The sequence below is a fragment of the Acipenser ruthenus genome, chromosome 5 (genome assembly GCF_902713425.1).
Source record: "Acipenser ruthenus chromosome 5, fAciRut3.2 maternal haplotype, whole genome shotgun sequence".
NCBI lineage: Eukaryota > Metazoa > Chordata > Actinopteri > Acipenseriformes > Acipenseridae > Acipenser > Acipenser ruthenus.
This window is the reverse complement of record NC_081193.1, coordinates 70421526-70447538: the sequence shown is the minus strand read 5'-3', so window position 1 is coordinate 70447538 and position 26013 is coordinate 70421526. Positions and strand designations below refer to the sequence as shown.

The window sequence follows — 26013 nt, the reverse complement described above, 5'->3', positions numbered from 1 at the left end:
GTTTGTTTTATTATTCTACTCAAAAGGACAACTGGTCTCTAACAATATACAAAACTCTAAAGTGTACAGTATGCATCCCTAGTGGGGGATTACATTAATGTTTATTGTATAAAAAAAGTCAAACTAGTTAAAATAGGGTTAAATGTACTGTTTAGTACTGAAACAAGCTATAGTATCAATCAACCCCTTTTATCCATACAGGCTAAAATCAGCTGACAAATACAAAATATGACTGCTACACCCGTTAAGCAAAGGTATTCAGGTGTGTGCAGTGCAGGGCTACGCCTCACGGATCATAATCAGCACACAGGATAATGCGAGGGCTCAGAATAAAGGCACGACAAGTCACAATAGCACACATACACTAGCTACCTATTGGTTGAAAGCTACTGCAATTTACTTTAAAATACTGTATGCTTCACTATCCCAACACAACTATGGTGAGTCATCAATGCCTAACATGGAGGAAGTCAGTCATATATGGTTATTGTACTTAAGGTTTTAAAATAATTAACCAAAGAGATATGTGCAATACATAGCCCTAGACCATTTTCTTTCCAAAATAGGAAAAAGGGTGGTTCGCAGACTAATTGTTACACAGTCTGCAATAAATGCTGCATTCTGAAGGATGTGACAGTCTTCTCATCACTAGAGCCAAATGCATTATTTGCTTAACCCTTCCGCTCCATTGAACATTCTACCTTTTTGGGGTCTGACTGATATAACGTGAATTTTGGCTCTTGTACCAGGACAAATATCCACTGAAAAGTATACTGTATTATACCTTTCTAAGGCTGCATCCACACTGAACAGAGCGACGTGAGTGAAGTCGCTGAATATCAATCCACATCTGACATGACTTGAAAATGATCCAAAAGACTGGAAATAAATAGATGATCCTGCCCATGCATTCCTATTGGACATACAAGAGCTGGGCTGTCCCATTACAAAACAGGGCTTGTTTTGATAAAAGGTTACCACCCTGACCTCAGCAACTCCGTTGTAAATTAAAGGTTGGACTTGTAAAATCTATAGATCAGAGTTTTTGAAAATCCCTATATATCCATAAGTTTTATTGTTATTATTAGTAGTAATGTACAGTTGTAGTCGTAGTATTTTTTTTTTCGTGGTACTAGTAGTAGTCGTCCGATTTGAAACCCGGTACATCTCTAACTGTCAGAAGACAGCAGGACAATAGTAGCATAGTTGAACTGATATTTTCAACAAAATGGTTTTATTGGTTAAACATTTATATACACAACTTACTGCAATCTCAATTGTGTTTCTCTACAAATTCCTTCCTTGATCATTTTTGTTTATTAACTAAGTATTTTAAAGTGCAAAATTATTATTATTTATTATTATTATTATTTTTATTATTATTATTTTTATTATTTTTATTATTTTTATTATTATTATTATTTTTATTATTATTATTATTGATAATAATAATAATATCTGTGTTGTTATGCGCAGGTCACCACTTATCTTGTATTATTATTTTACATCTATTTAGTTTTTCCTTTTAAAACAAACAAACAAAGTCTGGTGAACTTGACAGAAAATGCTTTATAAATACGTCTCAATCTTCTAAACTATGCATGAGCTTGGTAATGTTGGGATGCGTCACATAGAATACAAACGTATTGCTGGCTTTTAAAATTTATAGAATAGCAGGACCTCAATAATATTTGTTTGGTGAATCTCCACAAAACTTAACTTTCTGCGTCTGTAAAGACCTTCTTCGTGTCATGGATTTGTGCCACAGAACAATTTAGTGAACAAAACATTATTTATAATAAAAACAAATAAAATAAAAAAAGCCATAGCTTAAAATTAGGTCACATGTTCAAGGTGTGTGAATGCGGGACCTTTTTGTGTCATTTTTAAAAGCCAGCAAAAGTGCACATTTTTCATTTAGCCTAAATGCTGGCTGTGTAGACTGCATGTATGCTTTGGTTTATTTTTGCTTATTAATAAACCTATTTTTATTCAACTTGCATAAATCGGAAAGAAAATGTCTCGGTGCTGCTAAATGCACCACCTGCAAGCCGCCCAGGCATTGTCTTTCTTCAGGGTGTCTTTGTAGTCGTTCAATTTGCAATCATATAATAATGGATACTGCTGCCCCTCAAATTAATTTTTCTTTGTCCACGATTAACTTGTTTTGAGGCGTGACGTGTTTTGAGGCGTGTGTAACGTGTGTCAAGGGTGTTAACCTTGCTTCTGATTGGTCAGTTTCATTCCAGTCGCGCAATGAAAAATAAAAAAAAACATGTTCTATTTTAGCGACGTGAAATTCTCAAAGCGACGTTGCTAGCTGCTGGTGTGGATACGCCCATTTGACTGCAGTGACTTCTAAATTATTTGCTCGCGTCCAGTCTGGATACGGCTTTATATGAAGAAGCTCGCCATCAGATAGATCTGTCAACTCATCAACATCTTCAGTAATATTTAATACATATATACACATTTCGGATCGGTAAGCATTCTTGGTTATGTAAAGCAATTCAGTATGATCTCCAGTAATGCTGCGCTTTAAAATAGTGGTATACACAGGATTAGAAACTTGCGCTCGCCAGGGGCGAATTAAATCCAATGAGGATTAGTTGATGTCTGTGTCTCAGTAATCCTCTGGGCGAGTACTTTAAACAGTAAGCATTCATAAGGTTTACAAAACAGTCACTCCGAACTGAAACCTCCCTTCAACTCCCATGCAATGCCAACCTCACTTAATGATGTTTACGTTTGTGTTCTCCCTCTGCGCAGGATGCAAAGTTTATTGGGCGTTTTGAATTTACTGAAACACGTTGCACGCCCAGTTTGCACACAGGCCCACCCAAATCTGCGCCTATGTGAATGCCAAGTTTAAGTATATTTATATAAAAAACAAAAAAACAATAAATGTCAGAAGGAAATGTAGGTCTGGCAGCCATCTTGTTTTACAAAAGAACACAATTTTTCCCTATTTGAATTGCATTGTCCCCAGGATGATGCCTAGCAAGTTAGGAGTTAGTTGGTTAAACGGTTTGCAAAACAGAAGCAGTTTGATGTTTGGGGTGCGTTTTGGCAAATTTGGTGGCAGCCATGTTGATAGTAACATTTATTGCAGCAACTTCTGCTTCGCAAACTTGAAGAGGGTTTGGTTGCTGATGACATATGTAAAGTTTCAGATCAATGGGTTCACCACATCCGAAGAAGATTTTGAAAGTTTTTTTAAAGAAATGTGTCATGGTGCCATCTTACTTTATGCACAAACATCATTTTTGAAAAAGTCAATTGTATTGACACAGGGATGGTGCTTAACTTTGGAGTTAAATCAACAAAACCGTGTTTAACTGAAGCAGCTTTAAATTTAAGAATGAAACGTAGGTCTGGCCGCCATCTTGTTTTATGAAAGAACACCATTTTGTCATATTTGATTCCATTGTCCCCAGGATGATGAGCTGACAGATCTATCTGATGGCAAACTTCTTCACATTACGCACCCGCCAAACAATTTGGTGTGAAATGAAAACCAGACACGTTATTTATGAAATTATTTCTGATTCCAGTTCCTGAGAGTTGGGCTACTACCAATACTTTCAGTTTTTAGGTAGGTGCTCACTAAATTACACTTATGGAGACATTTCTAAAGAAATTAATTTGAGTACATTTGAATGTAAAAAATACATTTTAAAACTAAGTAAACGTAGGGTATATTTTAATCATATTAAACGTTATTCACCTAATCTTCTCAGCTGTTTAGAAAGGTATAATACGGTATACTTTTGTTAGATATTTGTCCTTGTACACAAGCCAAAAGTCACATTATGTCAGTCAGGGTTGGATAAATAAATAAATAAATAAATAAAAGTAAATCCAAGGTAAGATTTAAATACCACATCTGACAGTAGAATCAACTTGACATCACATAACAAGTTGTCTCCTTAAACTACTGATAGTGGAGGTCTATGCTAATATCAGGAAAAATAAATCATTTTTTTATCCATTTTAAACCTAATTCCATGAAAAATGAAGAGACCATGCGCCCTGATTTAATGCTTTTCCAGCAGTCGACAGAATGAATCACTGACATCATAAAAAGCTTCTGTGGGTGGAAAGGGTCCCTGGTGCCTGTATCAAGAATGTGGATGGACTTGGCAGCCTTGATCCTCAAAAGTCTATTTTATTAGAGATATTAAAATTGTTTTTTATACAGGCACAAACAGCACCTTTTTTTTATTTTTTACAAAATAAACATGAAAGCTAAACATGTCAAATCCTGTACACCTAGATCACATACCAGTTTGTTAACCAAGACAAATTTTCAATTACTCAGTTGGAAAATATCAGTAATTACAAAATAAGAGCAAATAACAAAATAGTAGACCAACACGACCTGCATCCACAGTATGTATAGTAAAGTTTATATAAAATTCACTAATTTGTGGGCAGACACCTTCATACTGCATTTCCCCAGATTATAATACTTTCAAAACTTTGGTAAACTGTGTTGTTCCTAGATTTTACCAATTTTTATTACAATGAAAAAGTGTTTTACTAGATGAAGGTATGTATATGTCCAGTAAAATATGTAATACATTTTTTTAAAACCTTAATACTCCATCAAGGTTTTTCACCACATCTTTTGACATTTCTCAGAAAAATTGGTTTTGGTGGTAATATTAAACAAAATCGGGAGAATCTGAAATTGTGAGATATCAATTTTTCTAAGTGTGACATTGTGGCTCCACTACACTAGACACAGTGACTTAGGACATGCATTGGATAAGAAGGGTATATTAAACCTACACACAGTACAGTATATTGCATAAACAAATGCTTCCAAAAAATCAAATGTCAGATTCAATTCAGTAAAATGCGTGTAAGCACATGGAACATATGTAGGCCGTAGGTGTTGTCTATCTAGGCCTATCTAGTTACTCTACGTGCTGCCTGACATGGTACTAGGTTTTATGTCACCTTGTATCAAAGTTCTCCTTACACACACACTTCCAACAAGCAGACCCACCCTGTACTGTAAGCAGGGTAATAAAACTGATTATCCAACAGCATGTTAGTTTGAAAGATGTTTAATACAGCACGTTATTTGAACTGCAACTGAGTCACAACTGCAACTGCGACACAAAAACCAAAAATAGGTTTCTTTCTAAATCACTCATTTTTCACAACACTGCCTCTCTTCATTCTCTATGCATCACTAAAATGAACAGTAAGGGAATGGGAAATACTCCTACCCACCCCTTCCTTTTGAAAATGTTAATATTTCCCAGGAAAAAAATCTATAGATAACTCGGACAGAAGAGCAATTCTCTGAATTTGGTGTTCCCAACCAAAATCTAACTGCTGCCTGAGTGTTTGTTCCTGAGTGCTTTCAGCATTACCATGAACGGAAAGCCTGTTTAATCCTAGAGCCAAAAATAAATGGAGTGCTTCTATTTGGCTTGCTGTGGTCTGTGGATATTTGGCCCATAGTTTCCTGGTTCAGTTGCAATTTAATATACAGTACAACCTGTGTAGCAGCAAGGAGCAGGTCTGGTGCACTAATCCAGGAAATCAAGCTGATGAAAGATGCTCTCACATACAATAACACTTAAGTAAACAGTTGGTAGGTATTAAGAGGCACTGTATTTGAGTTGTGAATTGCAGATCCAGATGTATATTTTTGTGTGCGTTTTCCTTCTTCATATATAAGGCTGGGGCTGTCCAAAATGATTGGCATTTTCTGAAAGCGTTACAAAGCATGCACGGAGGGGGGGTGGGGGATGGGGGGGGGGGGGGCGTGTGGTTGAGTGCAGTGTTGCTTTTTGACAAAAGGAAAAAAAAAAAAAAGACAACATTTTTCTATATCTTGAAATATTCACATGCCTTAGCCAGCAGAGATGCCATTTTTGTCATAGTTAATGATATTTTACTTTTAGTTGAGAAAAAGGATCCTCTTATGTTAGTATACTTTCTTTACAGAGTACAGAAGGCAATGGAGTGTCAGACAGTTCCGGCTATTTTTTCGAATATGTTTTATTTTTTGATGCAATTTGGTTAGCAATATCAGGGTGCATCATGAGTGATCGTTTGAATGGCAAATGGTACAGAAAGACAGCACCACACAATTTAAAATACAATTGTAAATATGTGCACAATTCATTCAGACACAACAACAACTAAAATGTGTTTCTCATACATTCCAACATACCATACAAAAACACTTATTTTAAACTAAAGTAAATGCAGCTAGATTGGGAAATCCTGCCTGTCACGAAATAGTACTCGGTTTCATTGAGAAATCAGATTAAAAACCCCAACATTTTTGGACAGAAAAATAATATATTTTTACCACCTTGGAAATCCATAAGCCAATTAAGTTGAGCCATAGAGAGAAAAATAGTACACCGTGTAACAATTTTTTTTTTTTTTTGGTTCCTGGGTAGTAAGTGTTATTTCCTAATTGCTTATGCCTCAAAAGTATAGAACATGGCTATTATTCCCCACAAACTTTGCTTTTGTGACCAGGACAGTGATATTTTGAAATTTACCTATTTTCCAGAACATTCCAGATAGATTCAGTGCTGAGTGAACTTGGAGTAACTTCTAGAACTTTCCAGTAATATAAATAGTAGTATAAATACAGGGGCCTTAAGCCCACCAGTTCAATTTAGTTCCAGCTGCCTAAGTGGATACATATCTGCATTTTTCTGAGATGGCATCAAGGTCATAGGAGACTTAAAAATGGTGGTATTCCTGATGGGTCTCCAAGGCAGTTTTACCAAGTTTCCCTGCTATCTTTGCCTTTGGGAAAGCAGGGACACCAAGGCGCACTACCACAGGTGGGACTGGCCACAGCGGACCAAGTTCTCTGTGGGGAGGAACAACGTCAAGTGGGAGCCACTGGTGGACCCCCGGAAGGTGCTGATGCCACCACTGCACATCAAATTGGGCCTTATGAAACAATTTGTCAGAGCTCTAGATAAGGAGTCGGCAGCCTTCAAGTACCTTCAAGACTTCTTCCCTAAGCTGTCTGAGGCAAAGGTCAAAGCCGGTGTCTTCGTCGGACCACAGATAAAGAAGATCCTGGAGTGCAATGAATTCCCCAAGAAGCTCACTAGTAAGGAGAAAGCGGCTTGGAACAGCTTTGTCGCAGTGGTTCGGGGCTTCCTGGGCAATCACAAGGCCGAAAACTATGTGGAGCTGGTTGAGACTCTGGTGAAGAACTACGGCACAATGGGCTGTAGGATGTCCCTCAAAGTCCATATCCTTGATGCTCATCTTGATAAATTCAAGGAGAACATGGGAGCGTACTCGGAGGAGCAAGGCGAGCGCTTCCACCAGGATATACTGGACTTTGAACGCCGCTACCAAGGACAGTATAACGAGAACATGATGGGAGACTACATTTGGGGGCTGATTCGTGAAAGTGATTTACAGTATAATCGTAAATCTCAAAAAACTACTCACTTCTAAATCTTTTGTAGTCACTTTTGTATTACTTTAGTATAAATACATGTTAATTTGGATTCATATGTTGTTTTTTTCTGACTTTATGTGAACGAAAAGACACAAATTCGCCCGTTTTCTCATTGGAAATAGGTAAATTTCAAAATATCACTGTCCTGGTCACAAAAGCAAAGTTTGTGGGGAATAATAGCCATTTTCTATACTCTTGAGGCATAAGCAATTAGGAAATAACACTTACTACCCAGGAACAAAAATTGTGTTACATAGTGTTATCATCAAATTTTGACTGGTGCTCAAATTTTACAATCCCTGCATGTTTGTATACTATATAGGATTTAGTAAGCCAGTCAGCATTGTTTTTGTACGGTTTTGGGGGGCGGAGGTCTTGAAAAAACTGAAATGCACAGACAGACTGATAACGCAGAGCGAGGGCCTAGGGCTGAGATGTGCCTGTGGAAAAGGGTCAATGTCACAGAACACTGTGGCTTCCATGTATGTGTTTAGTATAATAATAATAATAATGATGTTATGTTTATCATTTACTTATAGAAAGTATGTAATAAAAGTTTACATTTCTGAAATAGTGCTCCCCTTATTTAGTAACCAATAAAGAATGTACGAACAAACTATTCAAGCAACAACAAAGCAAATGCACTGATAAACTGAATACATTTAGTGGCAAGTCAATACTTTAAAAGGCAATTGACAATTCATAATTACATTTTTTTTCTTTATACCCTAACCTGCTGTACAATATCTTGAACGCACATGTTTCAGAGACCACACTGTTTTTTTCCGTGTCTGTCTACAAGTATCTGCATCTACTGTAAATCCAGCACTTTTTTTATTCCCGTTTTATATAAGTGTGTGCCATTTCTGAATCAGCTGGAGACTGATGTTAACTGATCTGGAACAGCTTTGGTTTCAATTTTGCGCAGCAGGGAACAGCATCTTCAGAGGATACACCATATTTCCAGCTAGTTAAAGTCTACAGTAAGAGGTTACTTCTGAACTCAGCTTGGTCACACCAAGATAAAACGCACACTTCCACATGAGCACAAATGTGGCTTGTGTCTAGTAGCATGCAAGTCCAACCACACAGAAACCTTCATTTGGGGTTAACAATTGATAAACTTTTCTTTCATAAATAACTTTATACAGCAGCTTTCTTAAAATGGGAGATTAACAGCCATGGTCGCCATACAGTAGAAAACTACACACACACAAACACACCCATCCACAGACAAAGCAGTGGGTGTAAAGTATGATCACAATTGAACTGAATAGGCCGACTCCTACTGTATCTGCATTTTACATAAATGCTTGCTCTGAACGCCCAATACTGTATCTGCATTTTACACAAATGCTTGCTCTGAATGCCCAATGTAAAGGCTGCTACCCACCAGATGTAACGCAACAAGCAAAACTGCAGTGATGTGACAAAATGAATATAACCTATACTTTTGATAAGTATCTTTCACACCACAGGCAACACGGGGGCGATGAGAAATAAATAGGACTGAATCCTATTTTTTGTGATTTGTCGTGCGACAACTAGGGAATTGAGCAATCCGAGAACAGCTTCAATGCACGTGGTCCAGCAGGGTGAAGCAGTATCCAAAATGACGGAGGACACAATAATACTTGCCGTGGAAAAATACCTAGAGTTCTATGACAAAGATCACAGCAATTATAAAAGATACTGATTTGAACGATAATATATCGGCATCCATTTAGAAGGGACTGTATATGATTTACTGCTAAGGCTGTAAGAAAATTGCGGGCCGTGAATTTGTTGTGGAAACCGCAACTTTTAACACAGACCACAACTTTTTATAGTTGCCGCAACTTTTAATCTGACTACAATGTTTCTATTACTTATATGTAATTTCATTGTAAAATAATGCTGAATAATAAAAGGAATAATTCTGAAACAGAAAAGGAAATGTCACTCTCACATTGTATTTTGCTAGTGGGGGATTGGTATGCCTTGTCATCCTCTCTAGCCAATCAGTGATCTTCTTTCCCGTTGCTATGGTTAGCAACAGGAAAGAAGACTGTGGGCCATGATGGAAGTACTGTACTTACTGTTAAATTGTGACTGAAGGTTTATTGCCGTTTTGAAAATAATGTAGTGGCTGTTCAATCTTGTGAGAGCTTTTACTGTTATGCAAGTACTGTGTGTTATGCGTCATTATTGTTAGCTGCGACTCTTCACTTGTAATGAAACACAGCGTAAAACGTTTTATTTCAAATGGTGATAGAGGGAGTCTTAAGAACTTATGTTCTGGTTATCTATTTGTATTGTTGTTTTTGAACAAATGAACAAAAATCCATCTTGAAAGCAAGTATATATACGTGCAAACTGTTTACATTTATGACTACGCCAAAACCGCAACTATAATACAAAGTGGCTGCAACTTCTTGATTAAAAAAAATAAATAAAAAATCATGATTATTACAGCCTTATTTGTTGCCATATATGTTGAAATACCATCAGAGAAGGCACTCAATTACTACATCATATTGACAAATATGTACCAGTCTTGTGTCACTTCTGGTGTGTTTAGTCATGTCACTGCGAAAGTAACTTGTCAATGAAAAAATCGTATTGCGTCTGGTGTGTGGCGGCCTTAAGTGTTCACACCCAAAACTAGTCAGACTGTTGCTTATCACCCCATTACAAACACATATTCCCCTGCTTTATTCTATTGACTGCTATCCTTAATTAAGGATATCATTTAATTATTTGCATTCACAAAAAAAACAAAACAACCACCACCCTTCCAAATGAACTGTTTTTAAAAGCAGAGCCTTCATGAATCGGAACCAACAGGGATCGGGGGGCGTCATCAAAATGGTTTGCTGATAATAAAATTGTTACGGTACGATTAAAATCAAAAGAAACATTTCCTGTGTGTAAAAAATTAGAAACAAAAGTATCAGCTAACAAAACACAATTAAACTCCTTTGTTTATAGGCAGTCTCACAAGTTAAAAACAACAACTGTATTTCTAGTCCTTTGTGATCTTGGTTCCCTTCTGGGGTGGTGCAGTGTGTAAACCATCTAGATCTGGAGTGAGAAAAGCAGGAATTGATTACTAAAGAAATGCTTCAGGAGGTAAAATAGCATCAAGCTGTTGATCATAAATTTGCTGAATCATACAGTATATTATACCAAAATACTCCAAAGTACATTGAATATGGTATACCGTAAACTACACAAGGACTCTGATATACACGTCATATGAAGACAAGTAATTTTTTTTAATGTTAAGTTTTAATATCAAGGTTATGTCTAATGTTAATCTTTGGGTTTTTAATAGGGTCAGAATATTTGATTACTCCAAAGGCAACTGAGTTTGGCATTTGACAGGGGCAGGCCTACTATATACCCCCTTATATTAGTAGTTCACAATTTTAGGTGGGTATAAATCAGCCAACCCATAAATGATCCAAGATTTGCCATTGTTAATATTAGATGGAGCCTGTGTTGTGTTCACAAACCTATTCTCTTGTTTTCTTTTTAAATCAATGGGTCTGGCAAAGCTAACACAGATGGCACTAAACACAATTTACTGTGCATTAGGAGCCCAGTGGTTTAGATTAAAATAATTCAATAATTAATGTTAATTAAGACTTAGACAATTACATTTTAATATACGTTAATGTGTATATTTGCATGCAGAAAATAGCTACTGTACATGGTTACAAAAGAAGTAGTGTAAATAGAAAGCAAAAAAACCACATATGCAACATGTGAATCTGCCTTCTATTTATTTCCTCAGGCACTTCCCTTCCAAGGAATGTGTATTTTTGTATTTGTTATTTTTTAAAACAATCCCAAATTAAATTTAGACAAAGGAACACTATTTAAAATATCGCACCACCACATCGTAAGAGTTTAAAAATCATGCGAGTGACGCTTGAAGAAAAACAGTTGCTTACTGAAGCACATTATCCTAAAACGGAACTGAATATTATTGATTTCAATGCAATTAATTTAAACCAAGACAAAATCATTAGAATGCAACAATGACAAAACATTTTTTTTTATATTTATTTTGAACATCAATTTAGTAATGTTGTGTTACTAAATGTTTTTTGGGGGGTGGGCACTATAGAAGATCCAGTAGACTTCCTGTACTATACCTTACTGAAAGTAATTTCTTTCAACAATTAGCTAGGTGCTTTGACTGGAATTCAGAGGTTGCAGTTCAGTTACAGCTAGACATAAGTGACATAGGCTAGAAACCAGTCAAAGTGTTTCTAAGTGTCTCTGCCATCTCAAACACCCACTCTGTTTTGCCAGCAATACAAAAGGAAACTATCCACAGTGTTAACTCCTGTAGATGGTGCTAGCGCTTACTACAAAGACATACTGATCAAGGCTCTGAATTCAGGCCACATTGCTTACTTGCTTAAAAACACACACACACACACACACACACACACACACACAACAGTACTGTATTCCTTTAAGAACTCCATTTGATGTTTCACAATTAATATAGACAGCGTTGGGATCAAAATATCAACACTTTAGATTGATCTGCAAATAAAGTACTAACAAGAAATTGTACAACGAGTTCTCACAACATTATTGTAAGTGTGCTTAACTTAAGCATTATACAGTAGTGCTTTTGTTAGATCTCTGATGCCAGTTCATCCCAAGTGGGATAAGCAAGTAATACGTTGTATGTTACAGTCACAGTAGTATAGCCAATACCTGCAGCTTAGCATGTCCCTTAGTGTTACAAGTAAAATGCTTGTTTCAAGGACAGTGGATTGTACAGTATAACTACAAAGTGTAGTTGTTTAAGCATAACACAATATCAAGTATTTAATACATGTGTGTATTTTTCCTGTTGGAGTATATTTTATCCTTTTTTTATTTAAAATACTGCTTCAATAGCCAACTAGATTTTGCGACTCAATAGCATTATACAATTCAGCTAATCATGAATATAGGACTTAACACACATGTATACAATGTCACTTTTTAAAACAGCAGAGTATTTAAAACAACTGACAAGATAAACATCAGTAGTTAAGAATAATGCCGACTGCCTTACTGTGCCAGTAATACGGCTCCAGTACAATTCTTGAATTGCACGGCCAGAAAGAACTAGACACTGGTGGGTGGGAAGCAGGTCTATTTTTTATATTTACAATTTAACAACTGAAATGAATGACAAGACAGCTACGGTAAGCTCTGATCAGTCAAGCTAAAATAGCAGTTTATTTACATATACACATATATATATATACATATATATATATATATATATATATATATATATATATATATATATATATATATATATATATACATACACACACATATATACACATTATACACACATATATATATATATATATATATATATATACATATACACATACATACATACATACATACACACACACACATAGCTATTGTGCTTATAAACAGTGCATTTGTTACAGTGCTAAGCAAATGTAGTATTAAAAACATCTATTGACGAAAAGCTGTTACCTAGACTTACCTTCTGGAATCTGACATTTCTCTAAATTTCTTGGTCATCCTCATAAAAATCATGAGAAAAATATTCCCAGTAAATTCCCATCATTACGGTTACGCAGTTTCCAATCAGTTCAACTGATTCAAGGCTGTTTGCCTAAAGTGCTTCCCCACATATGATTCAGTCTCCTTGACAAACACACAGTATTGTACTGTATGAGTCATCAAACGGCCATTCCACATTTACAGGCCTATAGTGTTAGTACACCGCATTCACATCCTGCTTTGCAGACTGAAGTGTGGAGGCAGGGGGAACATTAGGCTAAATAAATGAACATATCAGCCTGAAATCTCAGAAATCATAATCTTATTTTTAAAGAGAATGTTATACCACCGATTTAAAAAATGCTCAATATATTATATGGGGCCTAACTCTGAATCAAGACTGATGTACACTAATAGTACTTTAACTTGCACACATTTTTATTTGGACAAACACAGTTTTAAAGTCAGGGCACAGTTAAAAAAAAATCTTGATAATATTATTTGGTTTTATATCCAAATTTCAGGTCAAGGTAAATAATAAAAGCAAGGAGTGCATTGCACCAACTAGAGGTCACTTTAGACTAAACAGATCAGTCATCACTCATCAGGCTACTAAATGCCCCACTGGCTAGTGGACAAAAGTTTTCTTCCAATTCATTTTCGCCAGATTGCATTCCCATCAGTGTGACGGTTATCTGGTCTGCCTGTTTTTCACAGATTTTACCTGAATTTACATGGTTAAATTAAATGAGATCTTTAACCCCTTTGCACCCTCCATCGGCAATGTTCAATTCCCCTAGTGGTCTTTGGGTAGCTGTCATCAACCATGCTTGATTTCATGCTATGTGCACCCTTCTTCACTATAACTACCGCATTTCATCAACAAACTGCACCAAACTATGTTGAGACAGTCAAGCCCTTTGCAAACCTGTCAGACCTGTATGTTTACTTACACACCTGGATTGACAGGTCGTTTGAATGTATTTGGAAGTACATGCATGTGTAAACTAACATCCCATGTACAGTAATCTCTATTTTACTGTGTATATTTGTTCTTTGTTTATTAGATCCTATATTTTATATAATCTGTGAAAATAGTAACTATGTTAGTGCGATAGTGACAGTTTATTATACAAACATACACATGTCAAAACGCTGATGGAATGTAGTGTAGGAGATGGCAATAATGATTCTCATATATATATATATATATATATATATATATATAACTTCTAAATCTGTATTGGTGGATGGGCATGTGATGTAATAATCAAATGTAGAACGTACAGCGACGTTTTTATATATGGTAAATGGGTAATTCCAGCACACAAGGACTCCTTTAAATGAATTAAATAAACATTATAGACTATTTAGATGGTGCTTTTCAAACTGTGTCCTGTTAAAATTCCATGGTTCACAAATTTTTGTTGCCCAAAGAAACTCACATTATGAATGTGACAGAAATGGACAAGCATTGCTGGGGAGGAGAGATCTGTGCTGACTATCTGGCGCATGCGTGGTACTGGTCTAGTGGCTAACTCATATATAAAATAATATAACACTGAAGAACTCTAAGTGTAAAGAAACAGCTACATTTGCAGCTAATAAACATAGAAATAACTTTCCTAGCTTTTTTTCTTCTTCTGATCAACGTCATTATTAAAATAAGAGTGCTGTCATCTACAGACGAACAGAGTACCCTGAAGATGAAACATTATTTAAAAAAATTAAAAAAACAAATAATGTTTTAAAGCCATGCAAACATGACAGCATAATACTACAAAATTACTCTAGGACCATGATTTAGCAGAGAAAGACAAAATGCAAAAAATATGCTGTAGTTCACATAATCCAGGCCTACTTCCCCTTCTTGGAATACAGTAGATTGGTTTACAAAAAAAAGAAATGCTTTTCTTTTATTAAAAAAAAATAATTAAAACATTTTCCTAGAAAACCTGGAATATTTCTTAATGTTTGGAACACTGTGCTACTAATTGTATTGTAGATTTAAATTAGTTTCTGACCTAGTCAAAATCTATGTCTGAAATTGTTTTTTTTCAGAAGCACATAAGGAGTTAAAAGGAGGACACAATTTGTGTGGCACAATGCTAAATACAGTTAAGTTCATATCCTTTTATACAAAACAATTGTGTGTGCAATTAAAGTGCTTTTACTTTGAACTTTGAGCTAAAGCAGAACTCTTTGAAGCTAGCTGGCTGTTATGAACTGCTCCCAAACCCCAAAACACACATGAAAGAAAACAAACCCTGGTAATCAAACAGTTATCAGTCAGAGTTGTTTCCGAACTCATGGCAGGTGGGTTAATCAGTTCCGCAGATCGTCTGATAAGAGAAGGCTGTTACTTCCTCCCTGATAAGTCCACTACAGACTTAAGCAATATAACTGAACTGCTATTGTTAAATAAATACTACGGTGCCAGACATCGTGATCACATTTTATGCAAATATACATGTAGGCCTACCTAGTGTTCACCAACAATGAGGCAACAATACCTATGGAGTATGTGTCAATAATTATTTGGAAAAACTACCGTTTTTTTGTCGTCTTCTAGTTTTACCTTCTGTTAATTGAATAACTGAAATATAAATTTTGCATTAAGAAATATTTTTAAAAACCCATAAAAATAAATAAATAAATAAATAAATAAATAAAATCTTTGTTTATCAAATAGCTTGTATTTTGAAAATGTGTACACATCACGGAAGTGTCCAAAGCAATAATAAAAAATAAAAAAAAAGTTAAGAACCGGAAACCACAAAGCACTCAATACTAGAACTTCAGCACCCCCCCTGTACAATAATAATGAATATTGATCGAACACAGAAACTACACAGAAAACTTCAACTAAGCTGTGTTTGATTAACTAAAACCACAGTTCTGTAAAAACAGTAACCGTTACATACATCTTCAAACAAGTGGAACCCTATCAATAGAATCATGTTAATTAAGATTTTATTACCTATATCAAGGCTTTAGTCCGCTATGAGGCACCTGTGGCACGGGCCTCGGTTAAAATCATACTAATTTATTTAGGCTATTTTACACGTTGCTTTGCTGCAAAATAAAACGCATGTCATCCCTCGTTGTGTGCGTACATTTTAAAGTCCAACTGATATCAATAGACTGCGCACTTCAAAATCTTTTACTGTCATTGCAGAATAAAGCAACACCACACACCTCAGTTCATAACACCATAGCTGTTAGTTAAACGTGTTCGAATGCCTTTGAAACAACCAAGGACTATTAGTGACTTTTTTTACAAGGTGAGGTAAAGTAATAATGTTGATTAAAACAAAGTATATATCAGCCTAATAAGGAATAATACAATTCCATGGTAACCCGCAGTTTAGTGAACCCAGCTTATTAATATTCCAATGCTAAACCGCTAGTGGAAGCGGCTTGTAAACTGCAGTTTAGCGAACTCAGTTTATGCACATTTTAACAATTCCAACAATAGTTCAGAGGACCCAGGTTGTGAATATTATTATATCATTTTAGGTAGGGGTTTGGGGACTTGCCCCCAATAGACCCTGTAACTTACTATACCCGAAGTGCCTTGTGATTTTTCATGGCTGGCTATGGCCTTGTATATTTGTTATATTTTTTCCTACCGTTATACCATATTTTGTATGCAATCTTATTTTTTTTTAAAGGAACATTTATTTGTATATTATTAAGCAGGATACAGCACAACTTTGCCAGATTCAATTTAAATTAGGGCTGTCAAGTGATTAAAACAAAATAATGTAGGCCTATCGGGCAGCAGTGTGGAGTAGTGGTTAGGGCTCTGGACTCTTGACCGGAGGGTCGTGGGTTCCTAGATTGCTTCAGTAAAAACCCAACTGTATAAATGGGTAATTGTATGTAAAAATAATGTGATATCTTGTAACAATTGTAAGTCGCCCTGGATAAGGGCGTCAGCTAAGAAATAAATAATAATAATAATAATAATAATAATAATAATAATAATAATAATCTCAGTTAATCTTGGTTTTAAATCGCATATTTCATCGATACATTTATTGCATCCATCTCATTTAAGTTTGTTTTACTACTGATGCTGCTGCTATTATTATTTATTATTATTATTATTATTATTATTATTATTATTATCCAAAAAACAGCCCAGCATAAAAACCTGTTTTCCTATTTCTGGATTCTCATTATAGTTTTATATTTATTTACAATCCAGCATTGATAAATCGATTCAACCAACTGCTAAAATCACAATGGAGTTTATTACTCACCTTGCTGCATTTACAATGATCAGTTTCCTTTACTCAAACTGATGTTTTTCATTGCCGTTCTTTATATAATAATAATTTTAAATGCTCTTATTAATAACTTGAAATTGCCTAAAACAAACAAAACATTCACTGAGTGACGGTTATATCCTCCATAATTGTAAATAATATTGTTAAAAATAAATGTGGTTATTGAAATAAAACAAAGCTACAATGTTAACTAATGGGTCTGCAGTCTGTGGCCATCAACTTTGCATCAGCACTGGTTATAGTACCGTAATTAGCTTGATTCATGGGTTTGCAGCGATCCTACATTTCTGTCGAAACTGATGGGTTTCATTTGTTGTTGTATTGTTGTTGTCTGTAGCAGAACTACTAGAAAATGTATTTTGAGAAGTGAAATCATGTTTAGCAGCATGCAGGTGGTACAGCAGACTAGATGCACTTCTGTAACACTGGAACTCATTATGACAGCAGATACAAGTAACCCTCTTTCTATCCAATGAACTGTCAAAGGTCTTAAAAAAAAAAAAAAAAAACACACACTTCCCATTCACAAATCCTTCAGTTTGAATGCTTTGCTACATAATGTGGTTCCATAATTTTTTAATTTTCCATAATTGTTTTTAATATATACTAAACCTCACATATCACACAGAGCTCTTTTAAATTTGCAATTTTAACTGTTGCTCAACTTCTAGGGAGGCAGTAAATAAGTGCAAGGTATTTTTGTCATTTCTAGCGAATACTTATATTTTTGACATGTATTCGGATACAAAAATCAGATGTTCATATTTGCTACAAATGACAAAAATACCTTGCACTATTTACCGCCTCACCGGAAGTTGCAGGACAGTTTAAAAAATGGCAAATGAAAGAGCTCCGTGTGATGCGAGATTTAATATATATAAAGAAAAAAAAAAAAAAAGAACCACAGGAACACAGCAGCTCGAGTGTCATTCTCAAATGCCTTGCTTAAACAGTACCCAACTTCCTGAAAATATTGTGTAGTGTAGTTTCTATTTTAACGTATTACATATTGTAAGGTCTTGCTGTAAAATAAAGGCGCACACACAGGGGCCACGCCCACACTGTCTCTGCCTGCGTTCTGAGCAATATAATGACTTTCAATACTTTTGAAAACAAACTAATATCCGAACGAATATTTAAGTTATGAGCGAATACCCGAACATGAAAATCTGTAACTATTTTCTAAACAACAAGGCGAGAACATTATGAACTTTATTTCAAACTCGCTTGCAGTTTAATGTTTGAGAACACTATCCTCCTAAATTGCTTAACACGACCCCCTTGCAAAAGAGGCCACGGTCTCAATTGGTTAACTTCCTGCATAAATAATAAATACATATATAATGAATCAATGATGTGTATCTTATAAATATAAATTTACTGATTTTATGTTCATTCAATAAAAAAAATATTGTATTAAAGTTTGTATTTCACTTGATGTGCATTTAACACGCCGCAATGAATTGCTAATCGCAGATTGAGCAGCATCTTTAAAATCTGTTTGTTATCTGTGCATTTGCTCAAAGCACATTTTGAAATTTGAGTATATCGTTTTACTCAAAGAGCGAAGAGCTTTCTCTCCTTTTGTGCTTTGTTCTTTGCTTGTTTGATATTTTCCATTTCGCAATTTGATCAAAATAATTTGCTCAAAGACCGAAATAACCTTTCATTTTGTTCTTTGATAATTTGTAAATGCTCAAATCACGAAATGGTTATTTATTTATTTATTTATTTATTTCGGTCATTGACCGAATCCTAAATACGAGTGTAACATAAAAAAACGCTTTAAAAAACCATCCACAGAAACTTCAGGATTGTTATGAAATGAGAAACCAAGTCCCAAAAGCAGTGTAACTCTTGAATACGTGAAGACACAAGTATAGACTTGTCAACAAAAACTAGTCTAAAATACCTGACCAGGGCTTAGAAATGGTACTGCACACATTCATTCATAACTCCAAAAAACAACATTCCTTATTCTAGAGTCTACAGGAAACTATGAGCTTCACTCTTGGAAATACTGGAGATTTTGTACAGGCATGTTTGCTGCCAAATTAATGTATAAACTGGTACCTGTTCTGTTCTGTTCTGACAGAGACAGAGAGACAGAGACAGAGACAGAGACAGAGAGAGAGAGACAGAGAGAGAGGCAGGTCTTATCTTCAGTACAGTCTTACCCAGTCAATGCAATACGACCATAGTAAACTGGCACCTTCATACTACTAATGTTACGGTTAATAGTCCAGATGTAGTTCTTCACGGTCTACTGGAGTTGAAATCATCTTGAAACCAGTTTCACTGCAGTTTCTTGTCTAATCTGAGCAAGCCAAAGGAAATGTGCATTTTCAGTAAAATAACTAATACCACTCTGAGACTGGGGTGTTAAGGAAAGTGTTTTTGTTTTCCCTTAAAATATGGGTTAATGTTAATTAATGAATTAAATGCATGTACCAGTAATTCAAAAATGACACAACATTTGACATAACATTTTGAAAACATGACATGAAATAATCGTACACAATAATTTCAGCTATTTAGACCAACTGTAAACTGCTGGTAATAAATACTGTACTTGCGGTTTGTATGCAGACGTAAATTCAGTTTCTCTTTCAAGCCTTTGAATTTTGACCTACAAAGGATGCTGAAAAGGGACAAGTGAAATGATCTGAAATCAATTCTCCTGTGTACAAGAGACCGGAAACTAGGGATGGGCAATATGACCTTTTCTGAATGTCACTGTTTTTTGTTAAAAGGGATAGTTGCTGAGGTTGTGGGGCATTAATAATACTGTGATCAATGCTCTGTATTTCATTTTACTGTGGCTTCAACTGTATTTATTTAACCAACAACACATTAGTTTATATATATATAATATATATACTGCAGCGTACAAAATTGAAGGCACACGGAAGAAAAGGTTTTTAAAATGTACACAAAAGGCTTAAATAAATAAAAATCTTATTTTCAGGATGTTTCAGGCAAAAGCCCTTCTTCAGCTGTTTAAAAAGAAAAGTAAACACAGTGCAGTAAACTTATTAGTCACCTCAAATAATAACAAATGTACTGCGTTTACTTTTTAAACAGCTAAAGGGCTTTTGCTCGAAACGTCCTGAAAATAAATATTTTTTTAAACCTTGTGTGTACATTAAAAAAAAAAAACACATTTCTTATATAATAATATTACAGTGCACGCTGTTTATAAAAATCACATCCGTCTCAGATGATTTGATTCTTGTAAGCGGTTGATTCTTAAAAGCAGACCGGTATGATTACTGTGGTGCAGAATCAGTATGTTAGTATGAGAATAAGAGCTTGTTCCCTGCAGTGTAATGGGTTGACCACTAGATGTCACAAGTTTCCGCATGTATGCACGCCCACAAAAAATCCACAGCTGCTTGTCCTTAACAAATTAAAGATAATGGTCAATTGGTTAACTGTCTGCTTGTTAAAGTTAATGGCACCTCGATAAAAAGGGCTTAGCCGACAGCTTTGTGATGGAGTATAGAGAAGTAAGGAAGCAGAAGAAAGAAAAAGAAACCAAAACGTGAGTAAGAGATCTAGTGTTTGTTCCACACACAGTATTGTTTACTTAGTGCGCCAACTGAGAGCTAGGTTTATTTGGTTTGTTTTATTAGCGGTTGTTTTGCCACAGCAGTGTAAGAAAAATAAAACCAACAGCGGTTTAAAACTGTAAATCAAGACTCCAGCCTGATCATTTACACTGTCCTCGGCCACTCTGTCGCATTACAATTAGCAAAAGCGCCTCCGGGCATCAGCAGTTTAAATACAGTATACAAATGTCAATGGTGCTCAATCACTGAGGACAATATATCAGAACAAGTCCTTGTGGGTAAGCAGCTTGTTATATGATCACGATTATGGTTACTCAAGGCTGAAGAATCCTATTTTACTACAGTATACTTTTTTATCCTATTTTACTACAGAAGACATTATCTCGTGAGGGTGCCTAGTTTAACTGCGGTGTGGTGTTACGTGTAATGGCCTTTGAATTAAAATGACACTACAGTACAGTATTTTACTGTCAGGCCTACCACTGCATTTAAGCATCTGTGGCTTACTTATTTTCAGTTGCAATGTAAATCTCAGTTTTAGACTAAGTGGAGATGCAAAGCTATGCAATCCCCCTCCCTCTACATGCATATCACACAGTAACGCTGCTGTACTGTGTATGTATTCAATGAATGTTTATTCACTTTATTGAAACTAATCTTCACTAACAGAGAACACAAAGCCCATATCTGCACAATGCAGTGACGCAGTCATGTTTGATTACAAACAATGCAGTGTTTCCTGCATCATTGCACTATCCATGCTGCGTACGTGCCTAATCACAAGAGATGTGATCAAATTCAAATTCAAAAACAGCTTTATTGGCTGTACACGTCATTGCACTTGATCAAGTACCGTATTACATGTAGCCATTTTCCCCCGAAATGATTCTTATAAGCAGATCGCTTGATTCTTATAAGTGGAGTATTTTACATTGGTTAGTATAGGAATGATTTTGTCCCAGTGGTTTTGATCACTATGCAGCTGATTCTTGATTCAGCGAATTGTTATAAAATATATATATATGTGTGTGTGTGTGTGTGTGTGTGTATTAGTGCTGGGACAAATACAGGATTTTTATGTTTGTATATTTGATCAATTTAAATTTTTGTTTGGATATTCATTTCTTTTTTCAAAAAATAATAAAAAAGCCATTACATTGTTCAGAACGAAGGCAGAGACAGCTTAGCAGCAGGGGCAGGGGGCATGGCCGTGGCCCCTGTGTGTGTGCTCTTTATTTTTATTATTTATTATTTCTTAGCAGACGCCCTTATCCAGGGCGACTTACAATGGTTACAAGATATCACATTATTTTTACATACAATTACCCATTTATACAGTTGGGTTTTTACTGGAGCAATCTAGGTAAAGTACCTTGCTCAAGGATACAGCAGCAGTGTCCCCACCGGGGAATGAACCCACAACCCTCCGGTCAAGAATCCAGAGCCCTAACCACTACTCCACGCCGCTGCCCCAGCAAGACCTTACAATATGTAACACGTTAAAACAGAAAAACATCCAAGGAGTAAAGAATAAGTTGTGTAGGGTTTACTTTACCCCAGTGAATTAACTACAAAACAAAAGGATGCCAAATAGCAGTTCAAATTAAACGTTGTTTTGCTTATTCCCAAAAAATACTACATAAAATTGACACTGCATGTTTTTTTTTTTTGTTCATTCCTTGCCATTGCCGTTTCTTCACAGTAAACAGTGGCCAAAGACACGTTTTCATAAAGTAATAACATGAGGTTTACTTGTGCCTTTTTGTAGCTGAACAAGCAAATGAAAACTGAAATATAACTTTAAACACTTTAAATTAAATGGCGTGGAAATGGCGTTGTAAAGTGAAGGGGAAAAAAACGTTTTGGTTCTCTTATTATATTCCACATAACAGAAAGTCGCAACAAAAAAAAAGATATAAAAATCACTACACAGTTTTAGTAAGTTGTGTACTGTTTAAGCAAGGCATGAGATTCTGACTCGCTCTAAAGCAGCACAACACATTTTTGTCCTAGATGGCTTTCCATAGCAATCAGTATGCGTGCATAATTTGGTTTGTTTACTTTTTGCTGTCTAAAACTTTGAAATAGAGGCTCAACTGCTGTGTTGATCCCCTGTTTTTTTTTTATTATTTTATTTTATTAAATCTCACATATCAAAACAGAGCTCTTTTTCATTTGTCATTTTTTGAAACTCTCGCGCAAATTCTGGTGAGACGGTAAATAAGTATTTTTGTCATTTGTAGCAAATATGAACATCTGACTTTTGTATCCGAATACATGTCAAAAAATATTTGTTTGAATATTTGTCCCAGCACTTATATATAATGAAGACTTCGTTTTATATAATGGTTTGGGCTGTAAATGAGTCTTAAGTGTTAATCTGTATTTTTTCACTTTGGACGTCTACTTTATTTAAATCTATCACAGTTTGAGAACTTTTCCTATTCACTAAACCACTACTTATAAATGATAAATGCATGACAAAATCTACTTGACACATTTTTATGGCTCATCCAAGAACTGCAAGTGCACTCTGTGTCACAAAATATCACTGTAAAGAATAAAAAAATAAAACCACTGAATCTCATGTGCTCCTTTGTACAGCAGTGATATTGGTCACCCTAATCAATCATCTCCAATATAATGTAACACAATCAGATTGTATCGCATTGCAACACTGATCCTCCAGTAGTTACTGAGGGTATACTCTTGGTTTCTTGTGCCAGGTAAGTCCAGTTATGAATGGAACAGGCTGAAGGCTGGTTACTGTATTTGTTAATGGCCTGCATCATGGGACAGTCAACTCAAACAACCCTTATTTCTGCATCTGAGCGCAGACATTTGGTAACTGTAAACGAAAGGAAAGGGACTCCTCCATTCAGAAACGAAATTTAAAAAAAGAGATTATCTGAGTCATTAAAAAAACAACGAAAACACAGCAAACCTTAAATATAATAGTTAAGTTCCAGAGTGGCAAGTATATTTGTTGAATCTTTTCTTCCTCCAATTTAAAGAAAAAAATAAAATCACTTTTTAGTCAATACATACCTCCAAATTATATGCATGCTGTTTATATTAATTAATAAAATGTAAATTTGTGCAGCCTAAATTATTCCCATTTGTAAATACCATATATGACACTACCACATCATTTACACATAACCAGATATATTATTAAGATACACACATTAACATAAGTGCGTTACAGCAAAAGCTGCATGTCACAAATCATACAGTGCGACTTGACCCAGACAAGTCCTCTTTGAGGGCTTCTCTGTCCCTCTCCTCCCCCGACTGTAGTCTGCTTTTTATGAATGAAGTGCGGTATGCAAATGAGAGCGATTCAAAAAAGAAATGGCGGATATTACATTTCAGTGAATTCACATACACGGCGAGTAGTTTTGTCTTTTGCAAAACAAGCTAGAGCAGGGCAGGCTGAAGCATATATTACTATATATTTACATCTAACGTGATCAGACAAACACACAATCAAAGTACACTCCAAACAGCACAGTTTTAACTACGCGATTGTAATAGTGTGTGTAATATATATATATATATATATATATATATATATATATATATATATTACTTCCTTTACTGTTCGATCCAGCCTAATCAAGGCTCTGGAAACAAGGAGGGCCAGTCCTCCTCCCCGCTGACCGAGTGACTGACATGACTCTGCTGCAACAAAGCTTTCAACTCCGAAACACTGCCGAACTGCATCCAACAAAACTTACCCAACTTAAAAAAAAAAAAAAAGAAAAAAATACACCACAATAACATAAGGCAATGCAACTTTCGACCCCCCGTCCCCTCCGTGCATTCACAAAAACTTACTCGTCTGGGTGTGTGTCTTCGGTCATTTTTTTTTTCTTTTCACCTATAATAATATCCCACAGCGGGTACAGACTGAGCTTTCCTCATTTTTTTCAACCTTTTTCACATTTTGCCGGTTCTCTTCTTGCTTTTTTGGAAATGCGTGTCTGTGTACCGTGTAAATCCTGCCGTGCTGGAGTGTGAATTTTCTTACAAAACGCCCGTGATTGTGAGTGTGCGGTGCTGCTGGTGCTGGTGCTGGCGGTGGCCCCGTCCGAGCCCCATCTCCTGTTACTCCATGTTGGATTCTCTGAGCAGCGCCACAGACACGGGAGGAGCAGGAGCAGAGCGGAAGCGATGACGTCAGCCTAGCAACCCGTTCTACCGCAGCCTGGGGAAAATCTGCAGACCGGTAACCGTCCGCGGGAACGGCTCGTTCAGACCAACTCTCAGCAAATAGTGCTAGGTTTGTGCTGTAGCTATTATAACGACGGCTGCTATTTTTTTGCGGTGTCCATTACACATATGGAAAATGGCAGGAGTTGAGAGTTTTTTTTTTTTTTAAAGATGGTAAAAACAAGGGCCTTATCATTATCACAAATATTATTTTCTATTTAATAATTACATATTTTACACATACTTAAAGTGCAATGAATGCTAAATAATTAGATTAAGGGGTTTTTGTTGTTGTTAATTAAGCACGATGTAAAAACCTTATTTTTTCAGTAAGGTGACCAGACATCCCGGTTTTCCATCAAGGTACCGGTGTCCTGACATTCTGCTCAGAATCTTTACAAAGTCCAGGTTTTCAGACACTTCATGTAGCGCGACACACTCTAAGTTATACCTTTTGTCAAAATAACGTAAATAATCAGTTTTAGTTTATGGCATCTGGCTGCAGTAAAAAAATATATATATACAAAAAACAAACAAGGTACTAGGGTAATCAATAACATTATATTTATAAAATGATTAACACAGGCATATTTTATGTATTGTTTATTCCTCAGTGGGTCATGCGTTTTCATTTAGTTTATATTCAATATGAATCTACAATTGTGTGTAAAATACAGAAATTTTGCAGCTGTTCAATTCTGGCGGGATTTAGCCCAGACAGAGTATCGAGAGGTTGCAAGCATCTGAATCAAGCAGGCTGAACCTCATCAACGTCAATAAACAGCCTGATGCAGTGGTTTAAGAAAGAAAGAAAACCTGCCAAAACGTAAATGTATTTTTAATGATTTAATTTATTATTATTATTATTATTATTATTATTATTATTATTATTATATAGGAGTCGTATTGAACTCAATATAAAAGTACG

At 35.6% G+C, this 26013-nt stretch overlaps 1 protein-coding gene across 1 annotated transcript in view; it reads right to left on the bottom strand.

Moving 5' to 3' along the window:
• Positions 1 to 25087, bottom strand: part of LOC117403257 (sprouty-related, EVH1 domain-containing protein 2-like) — a 59966-nt gene extending 34879 nt beyond the window's left edge. Inside the window, exon 1 of the mRNA XM_034005273.3 lies at positions 24711 to 25087. Within this exon, the coding sequence (XP_033861164.1) occupies positions 24711 to 24736 (26 nt within the window). The 5' untranslated portion in view covers positions 24737 to 25087. The remainder of the gene's footprint in view (positions 1 to 24710) is intronic.
• Between the last annotated feature and the right edge of the window lie 926 nt (positions 25088 to 26013).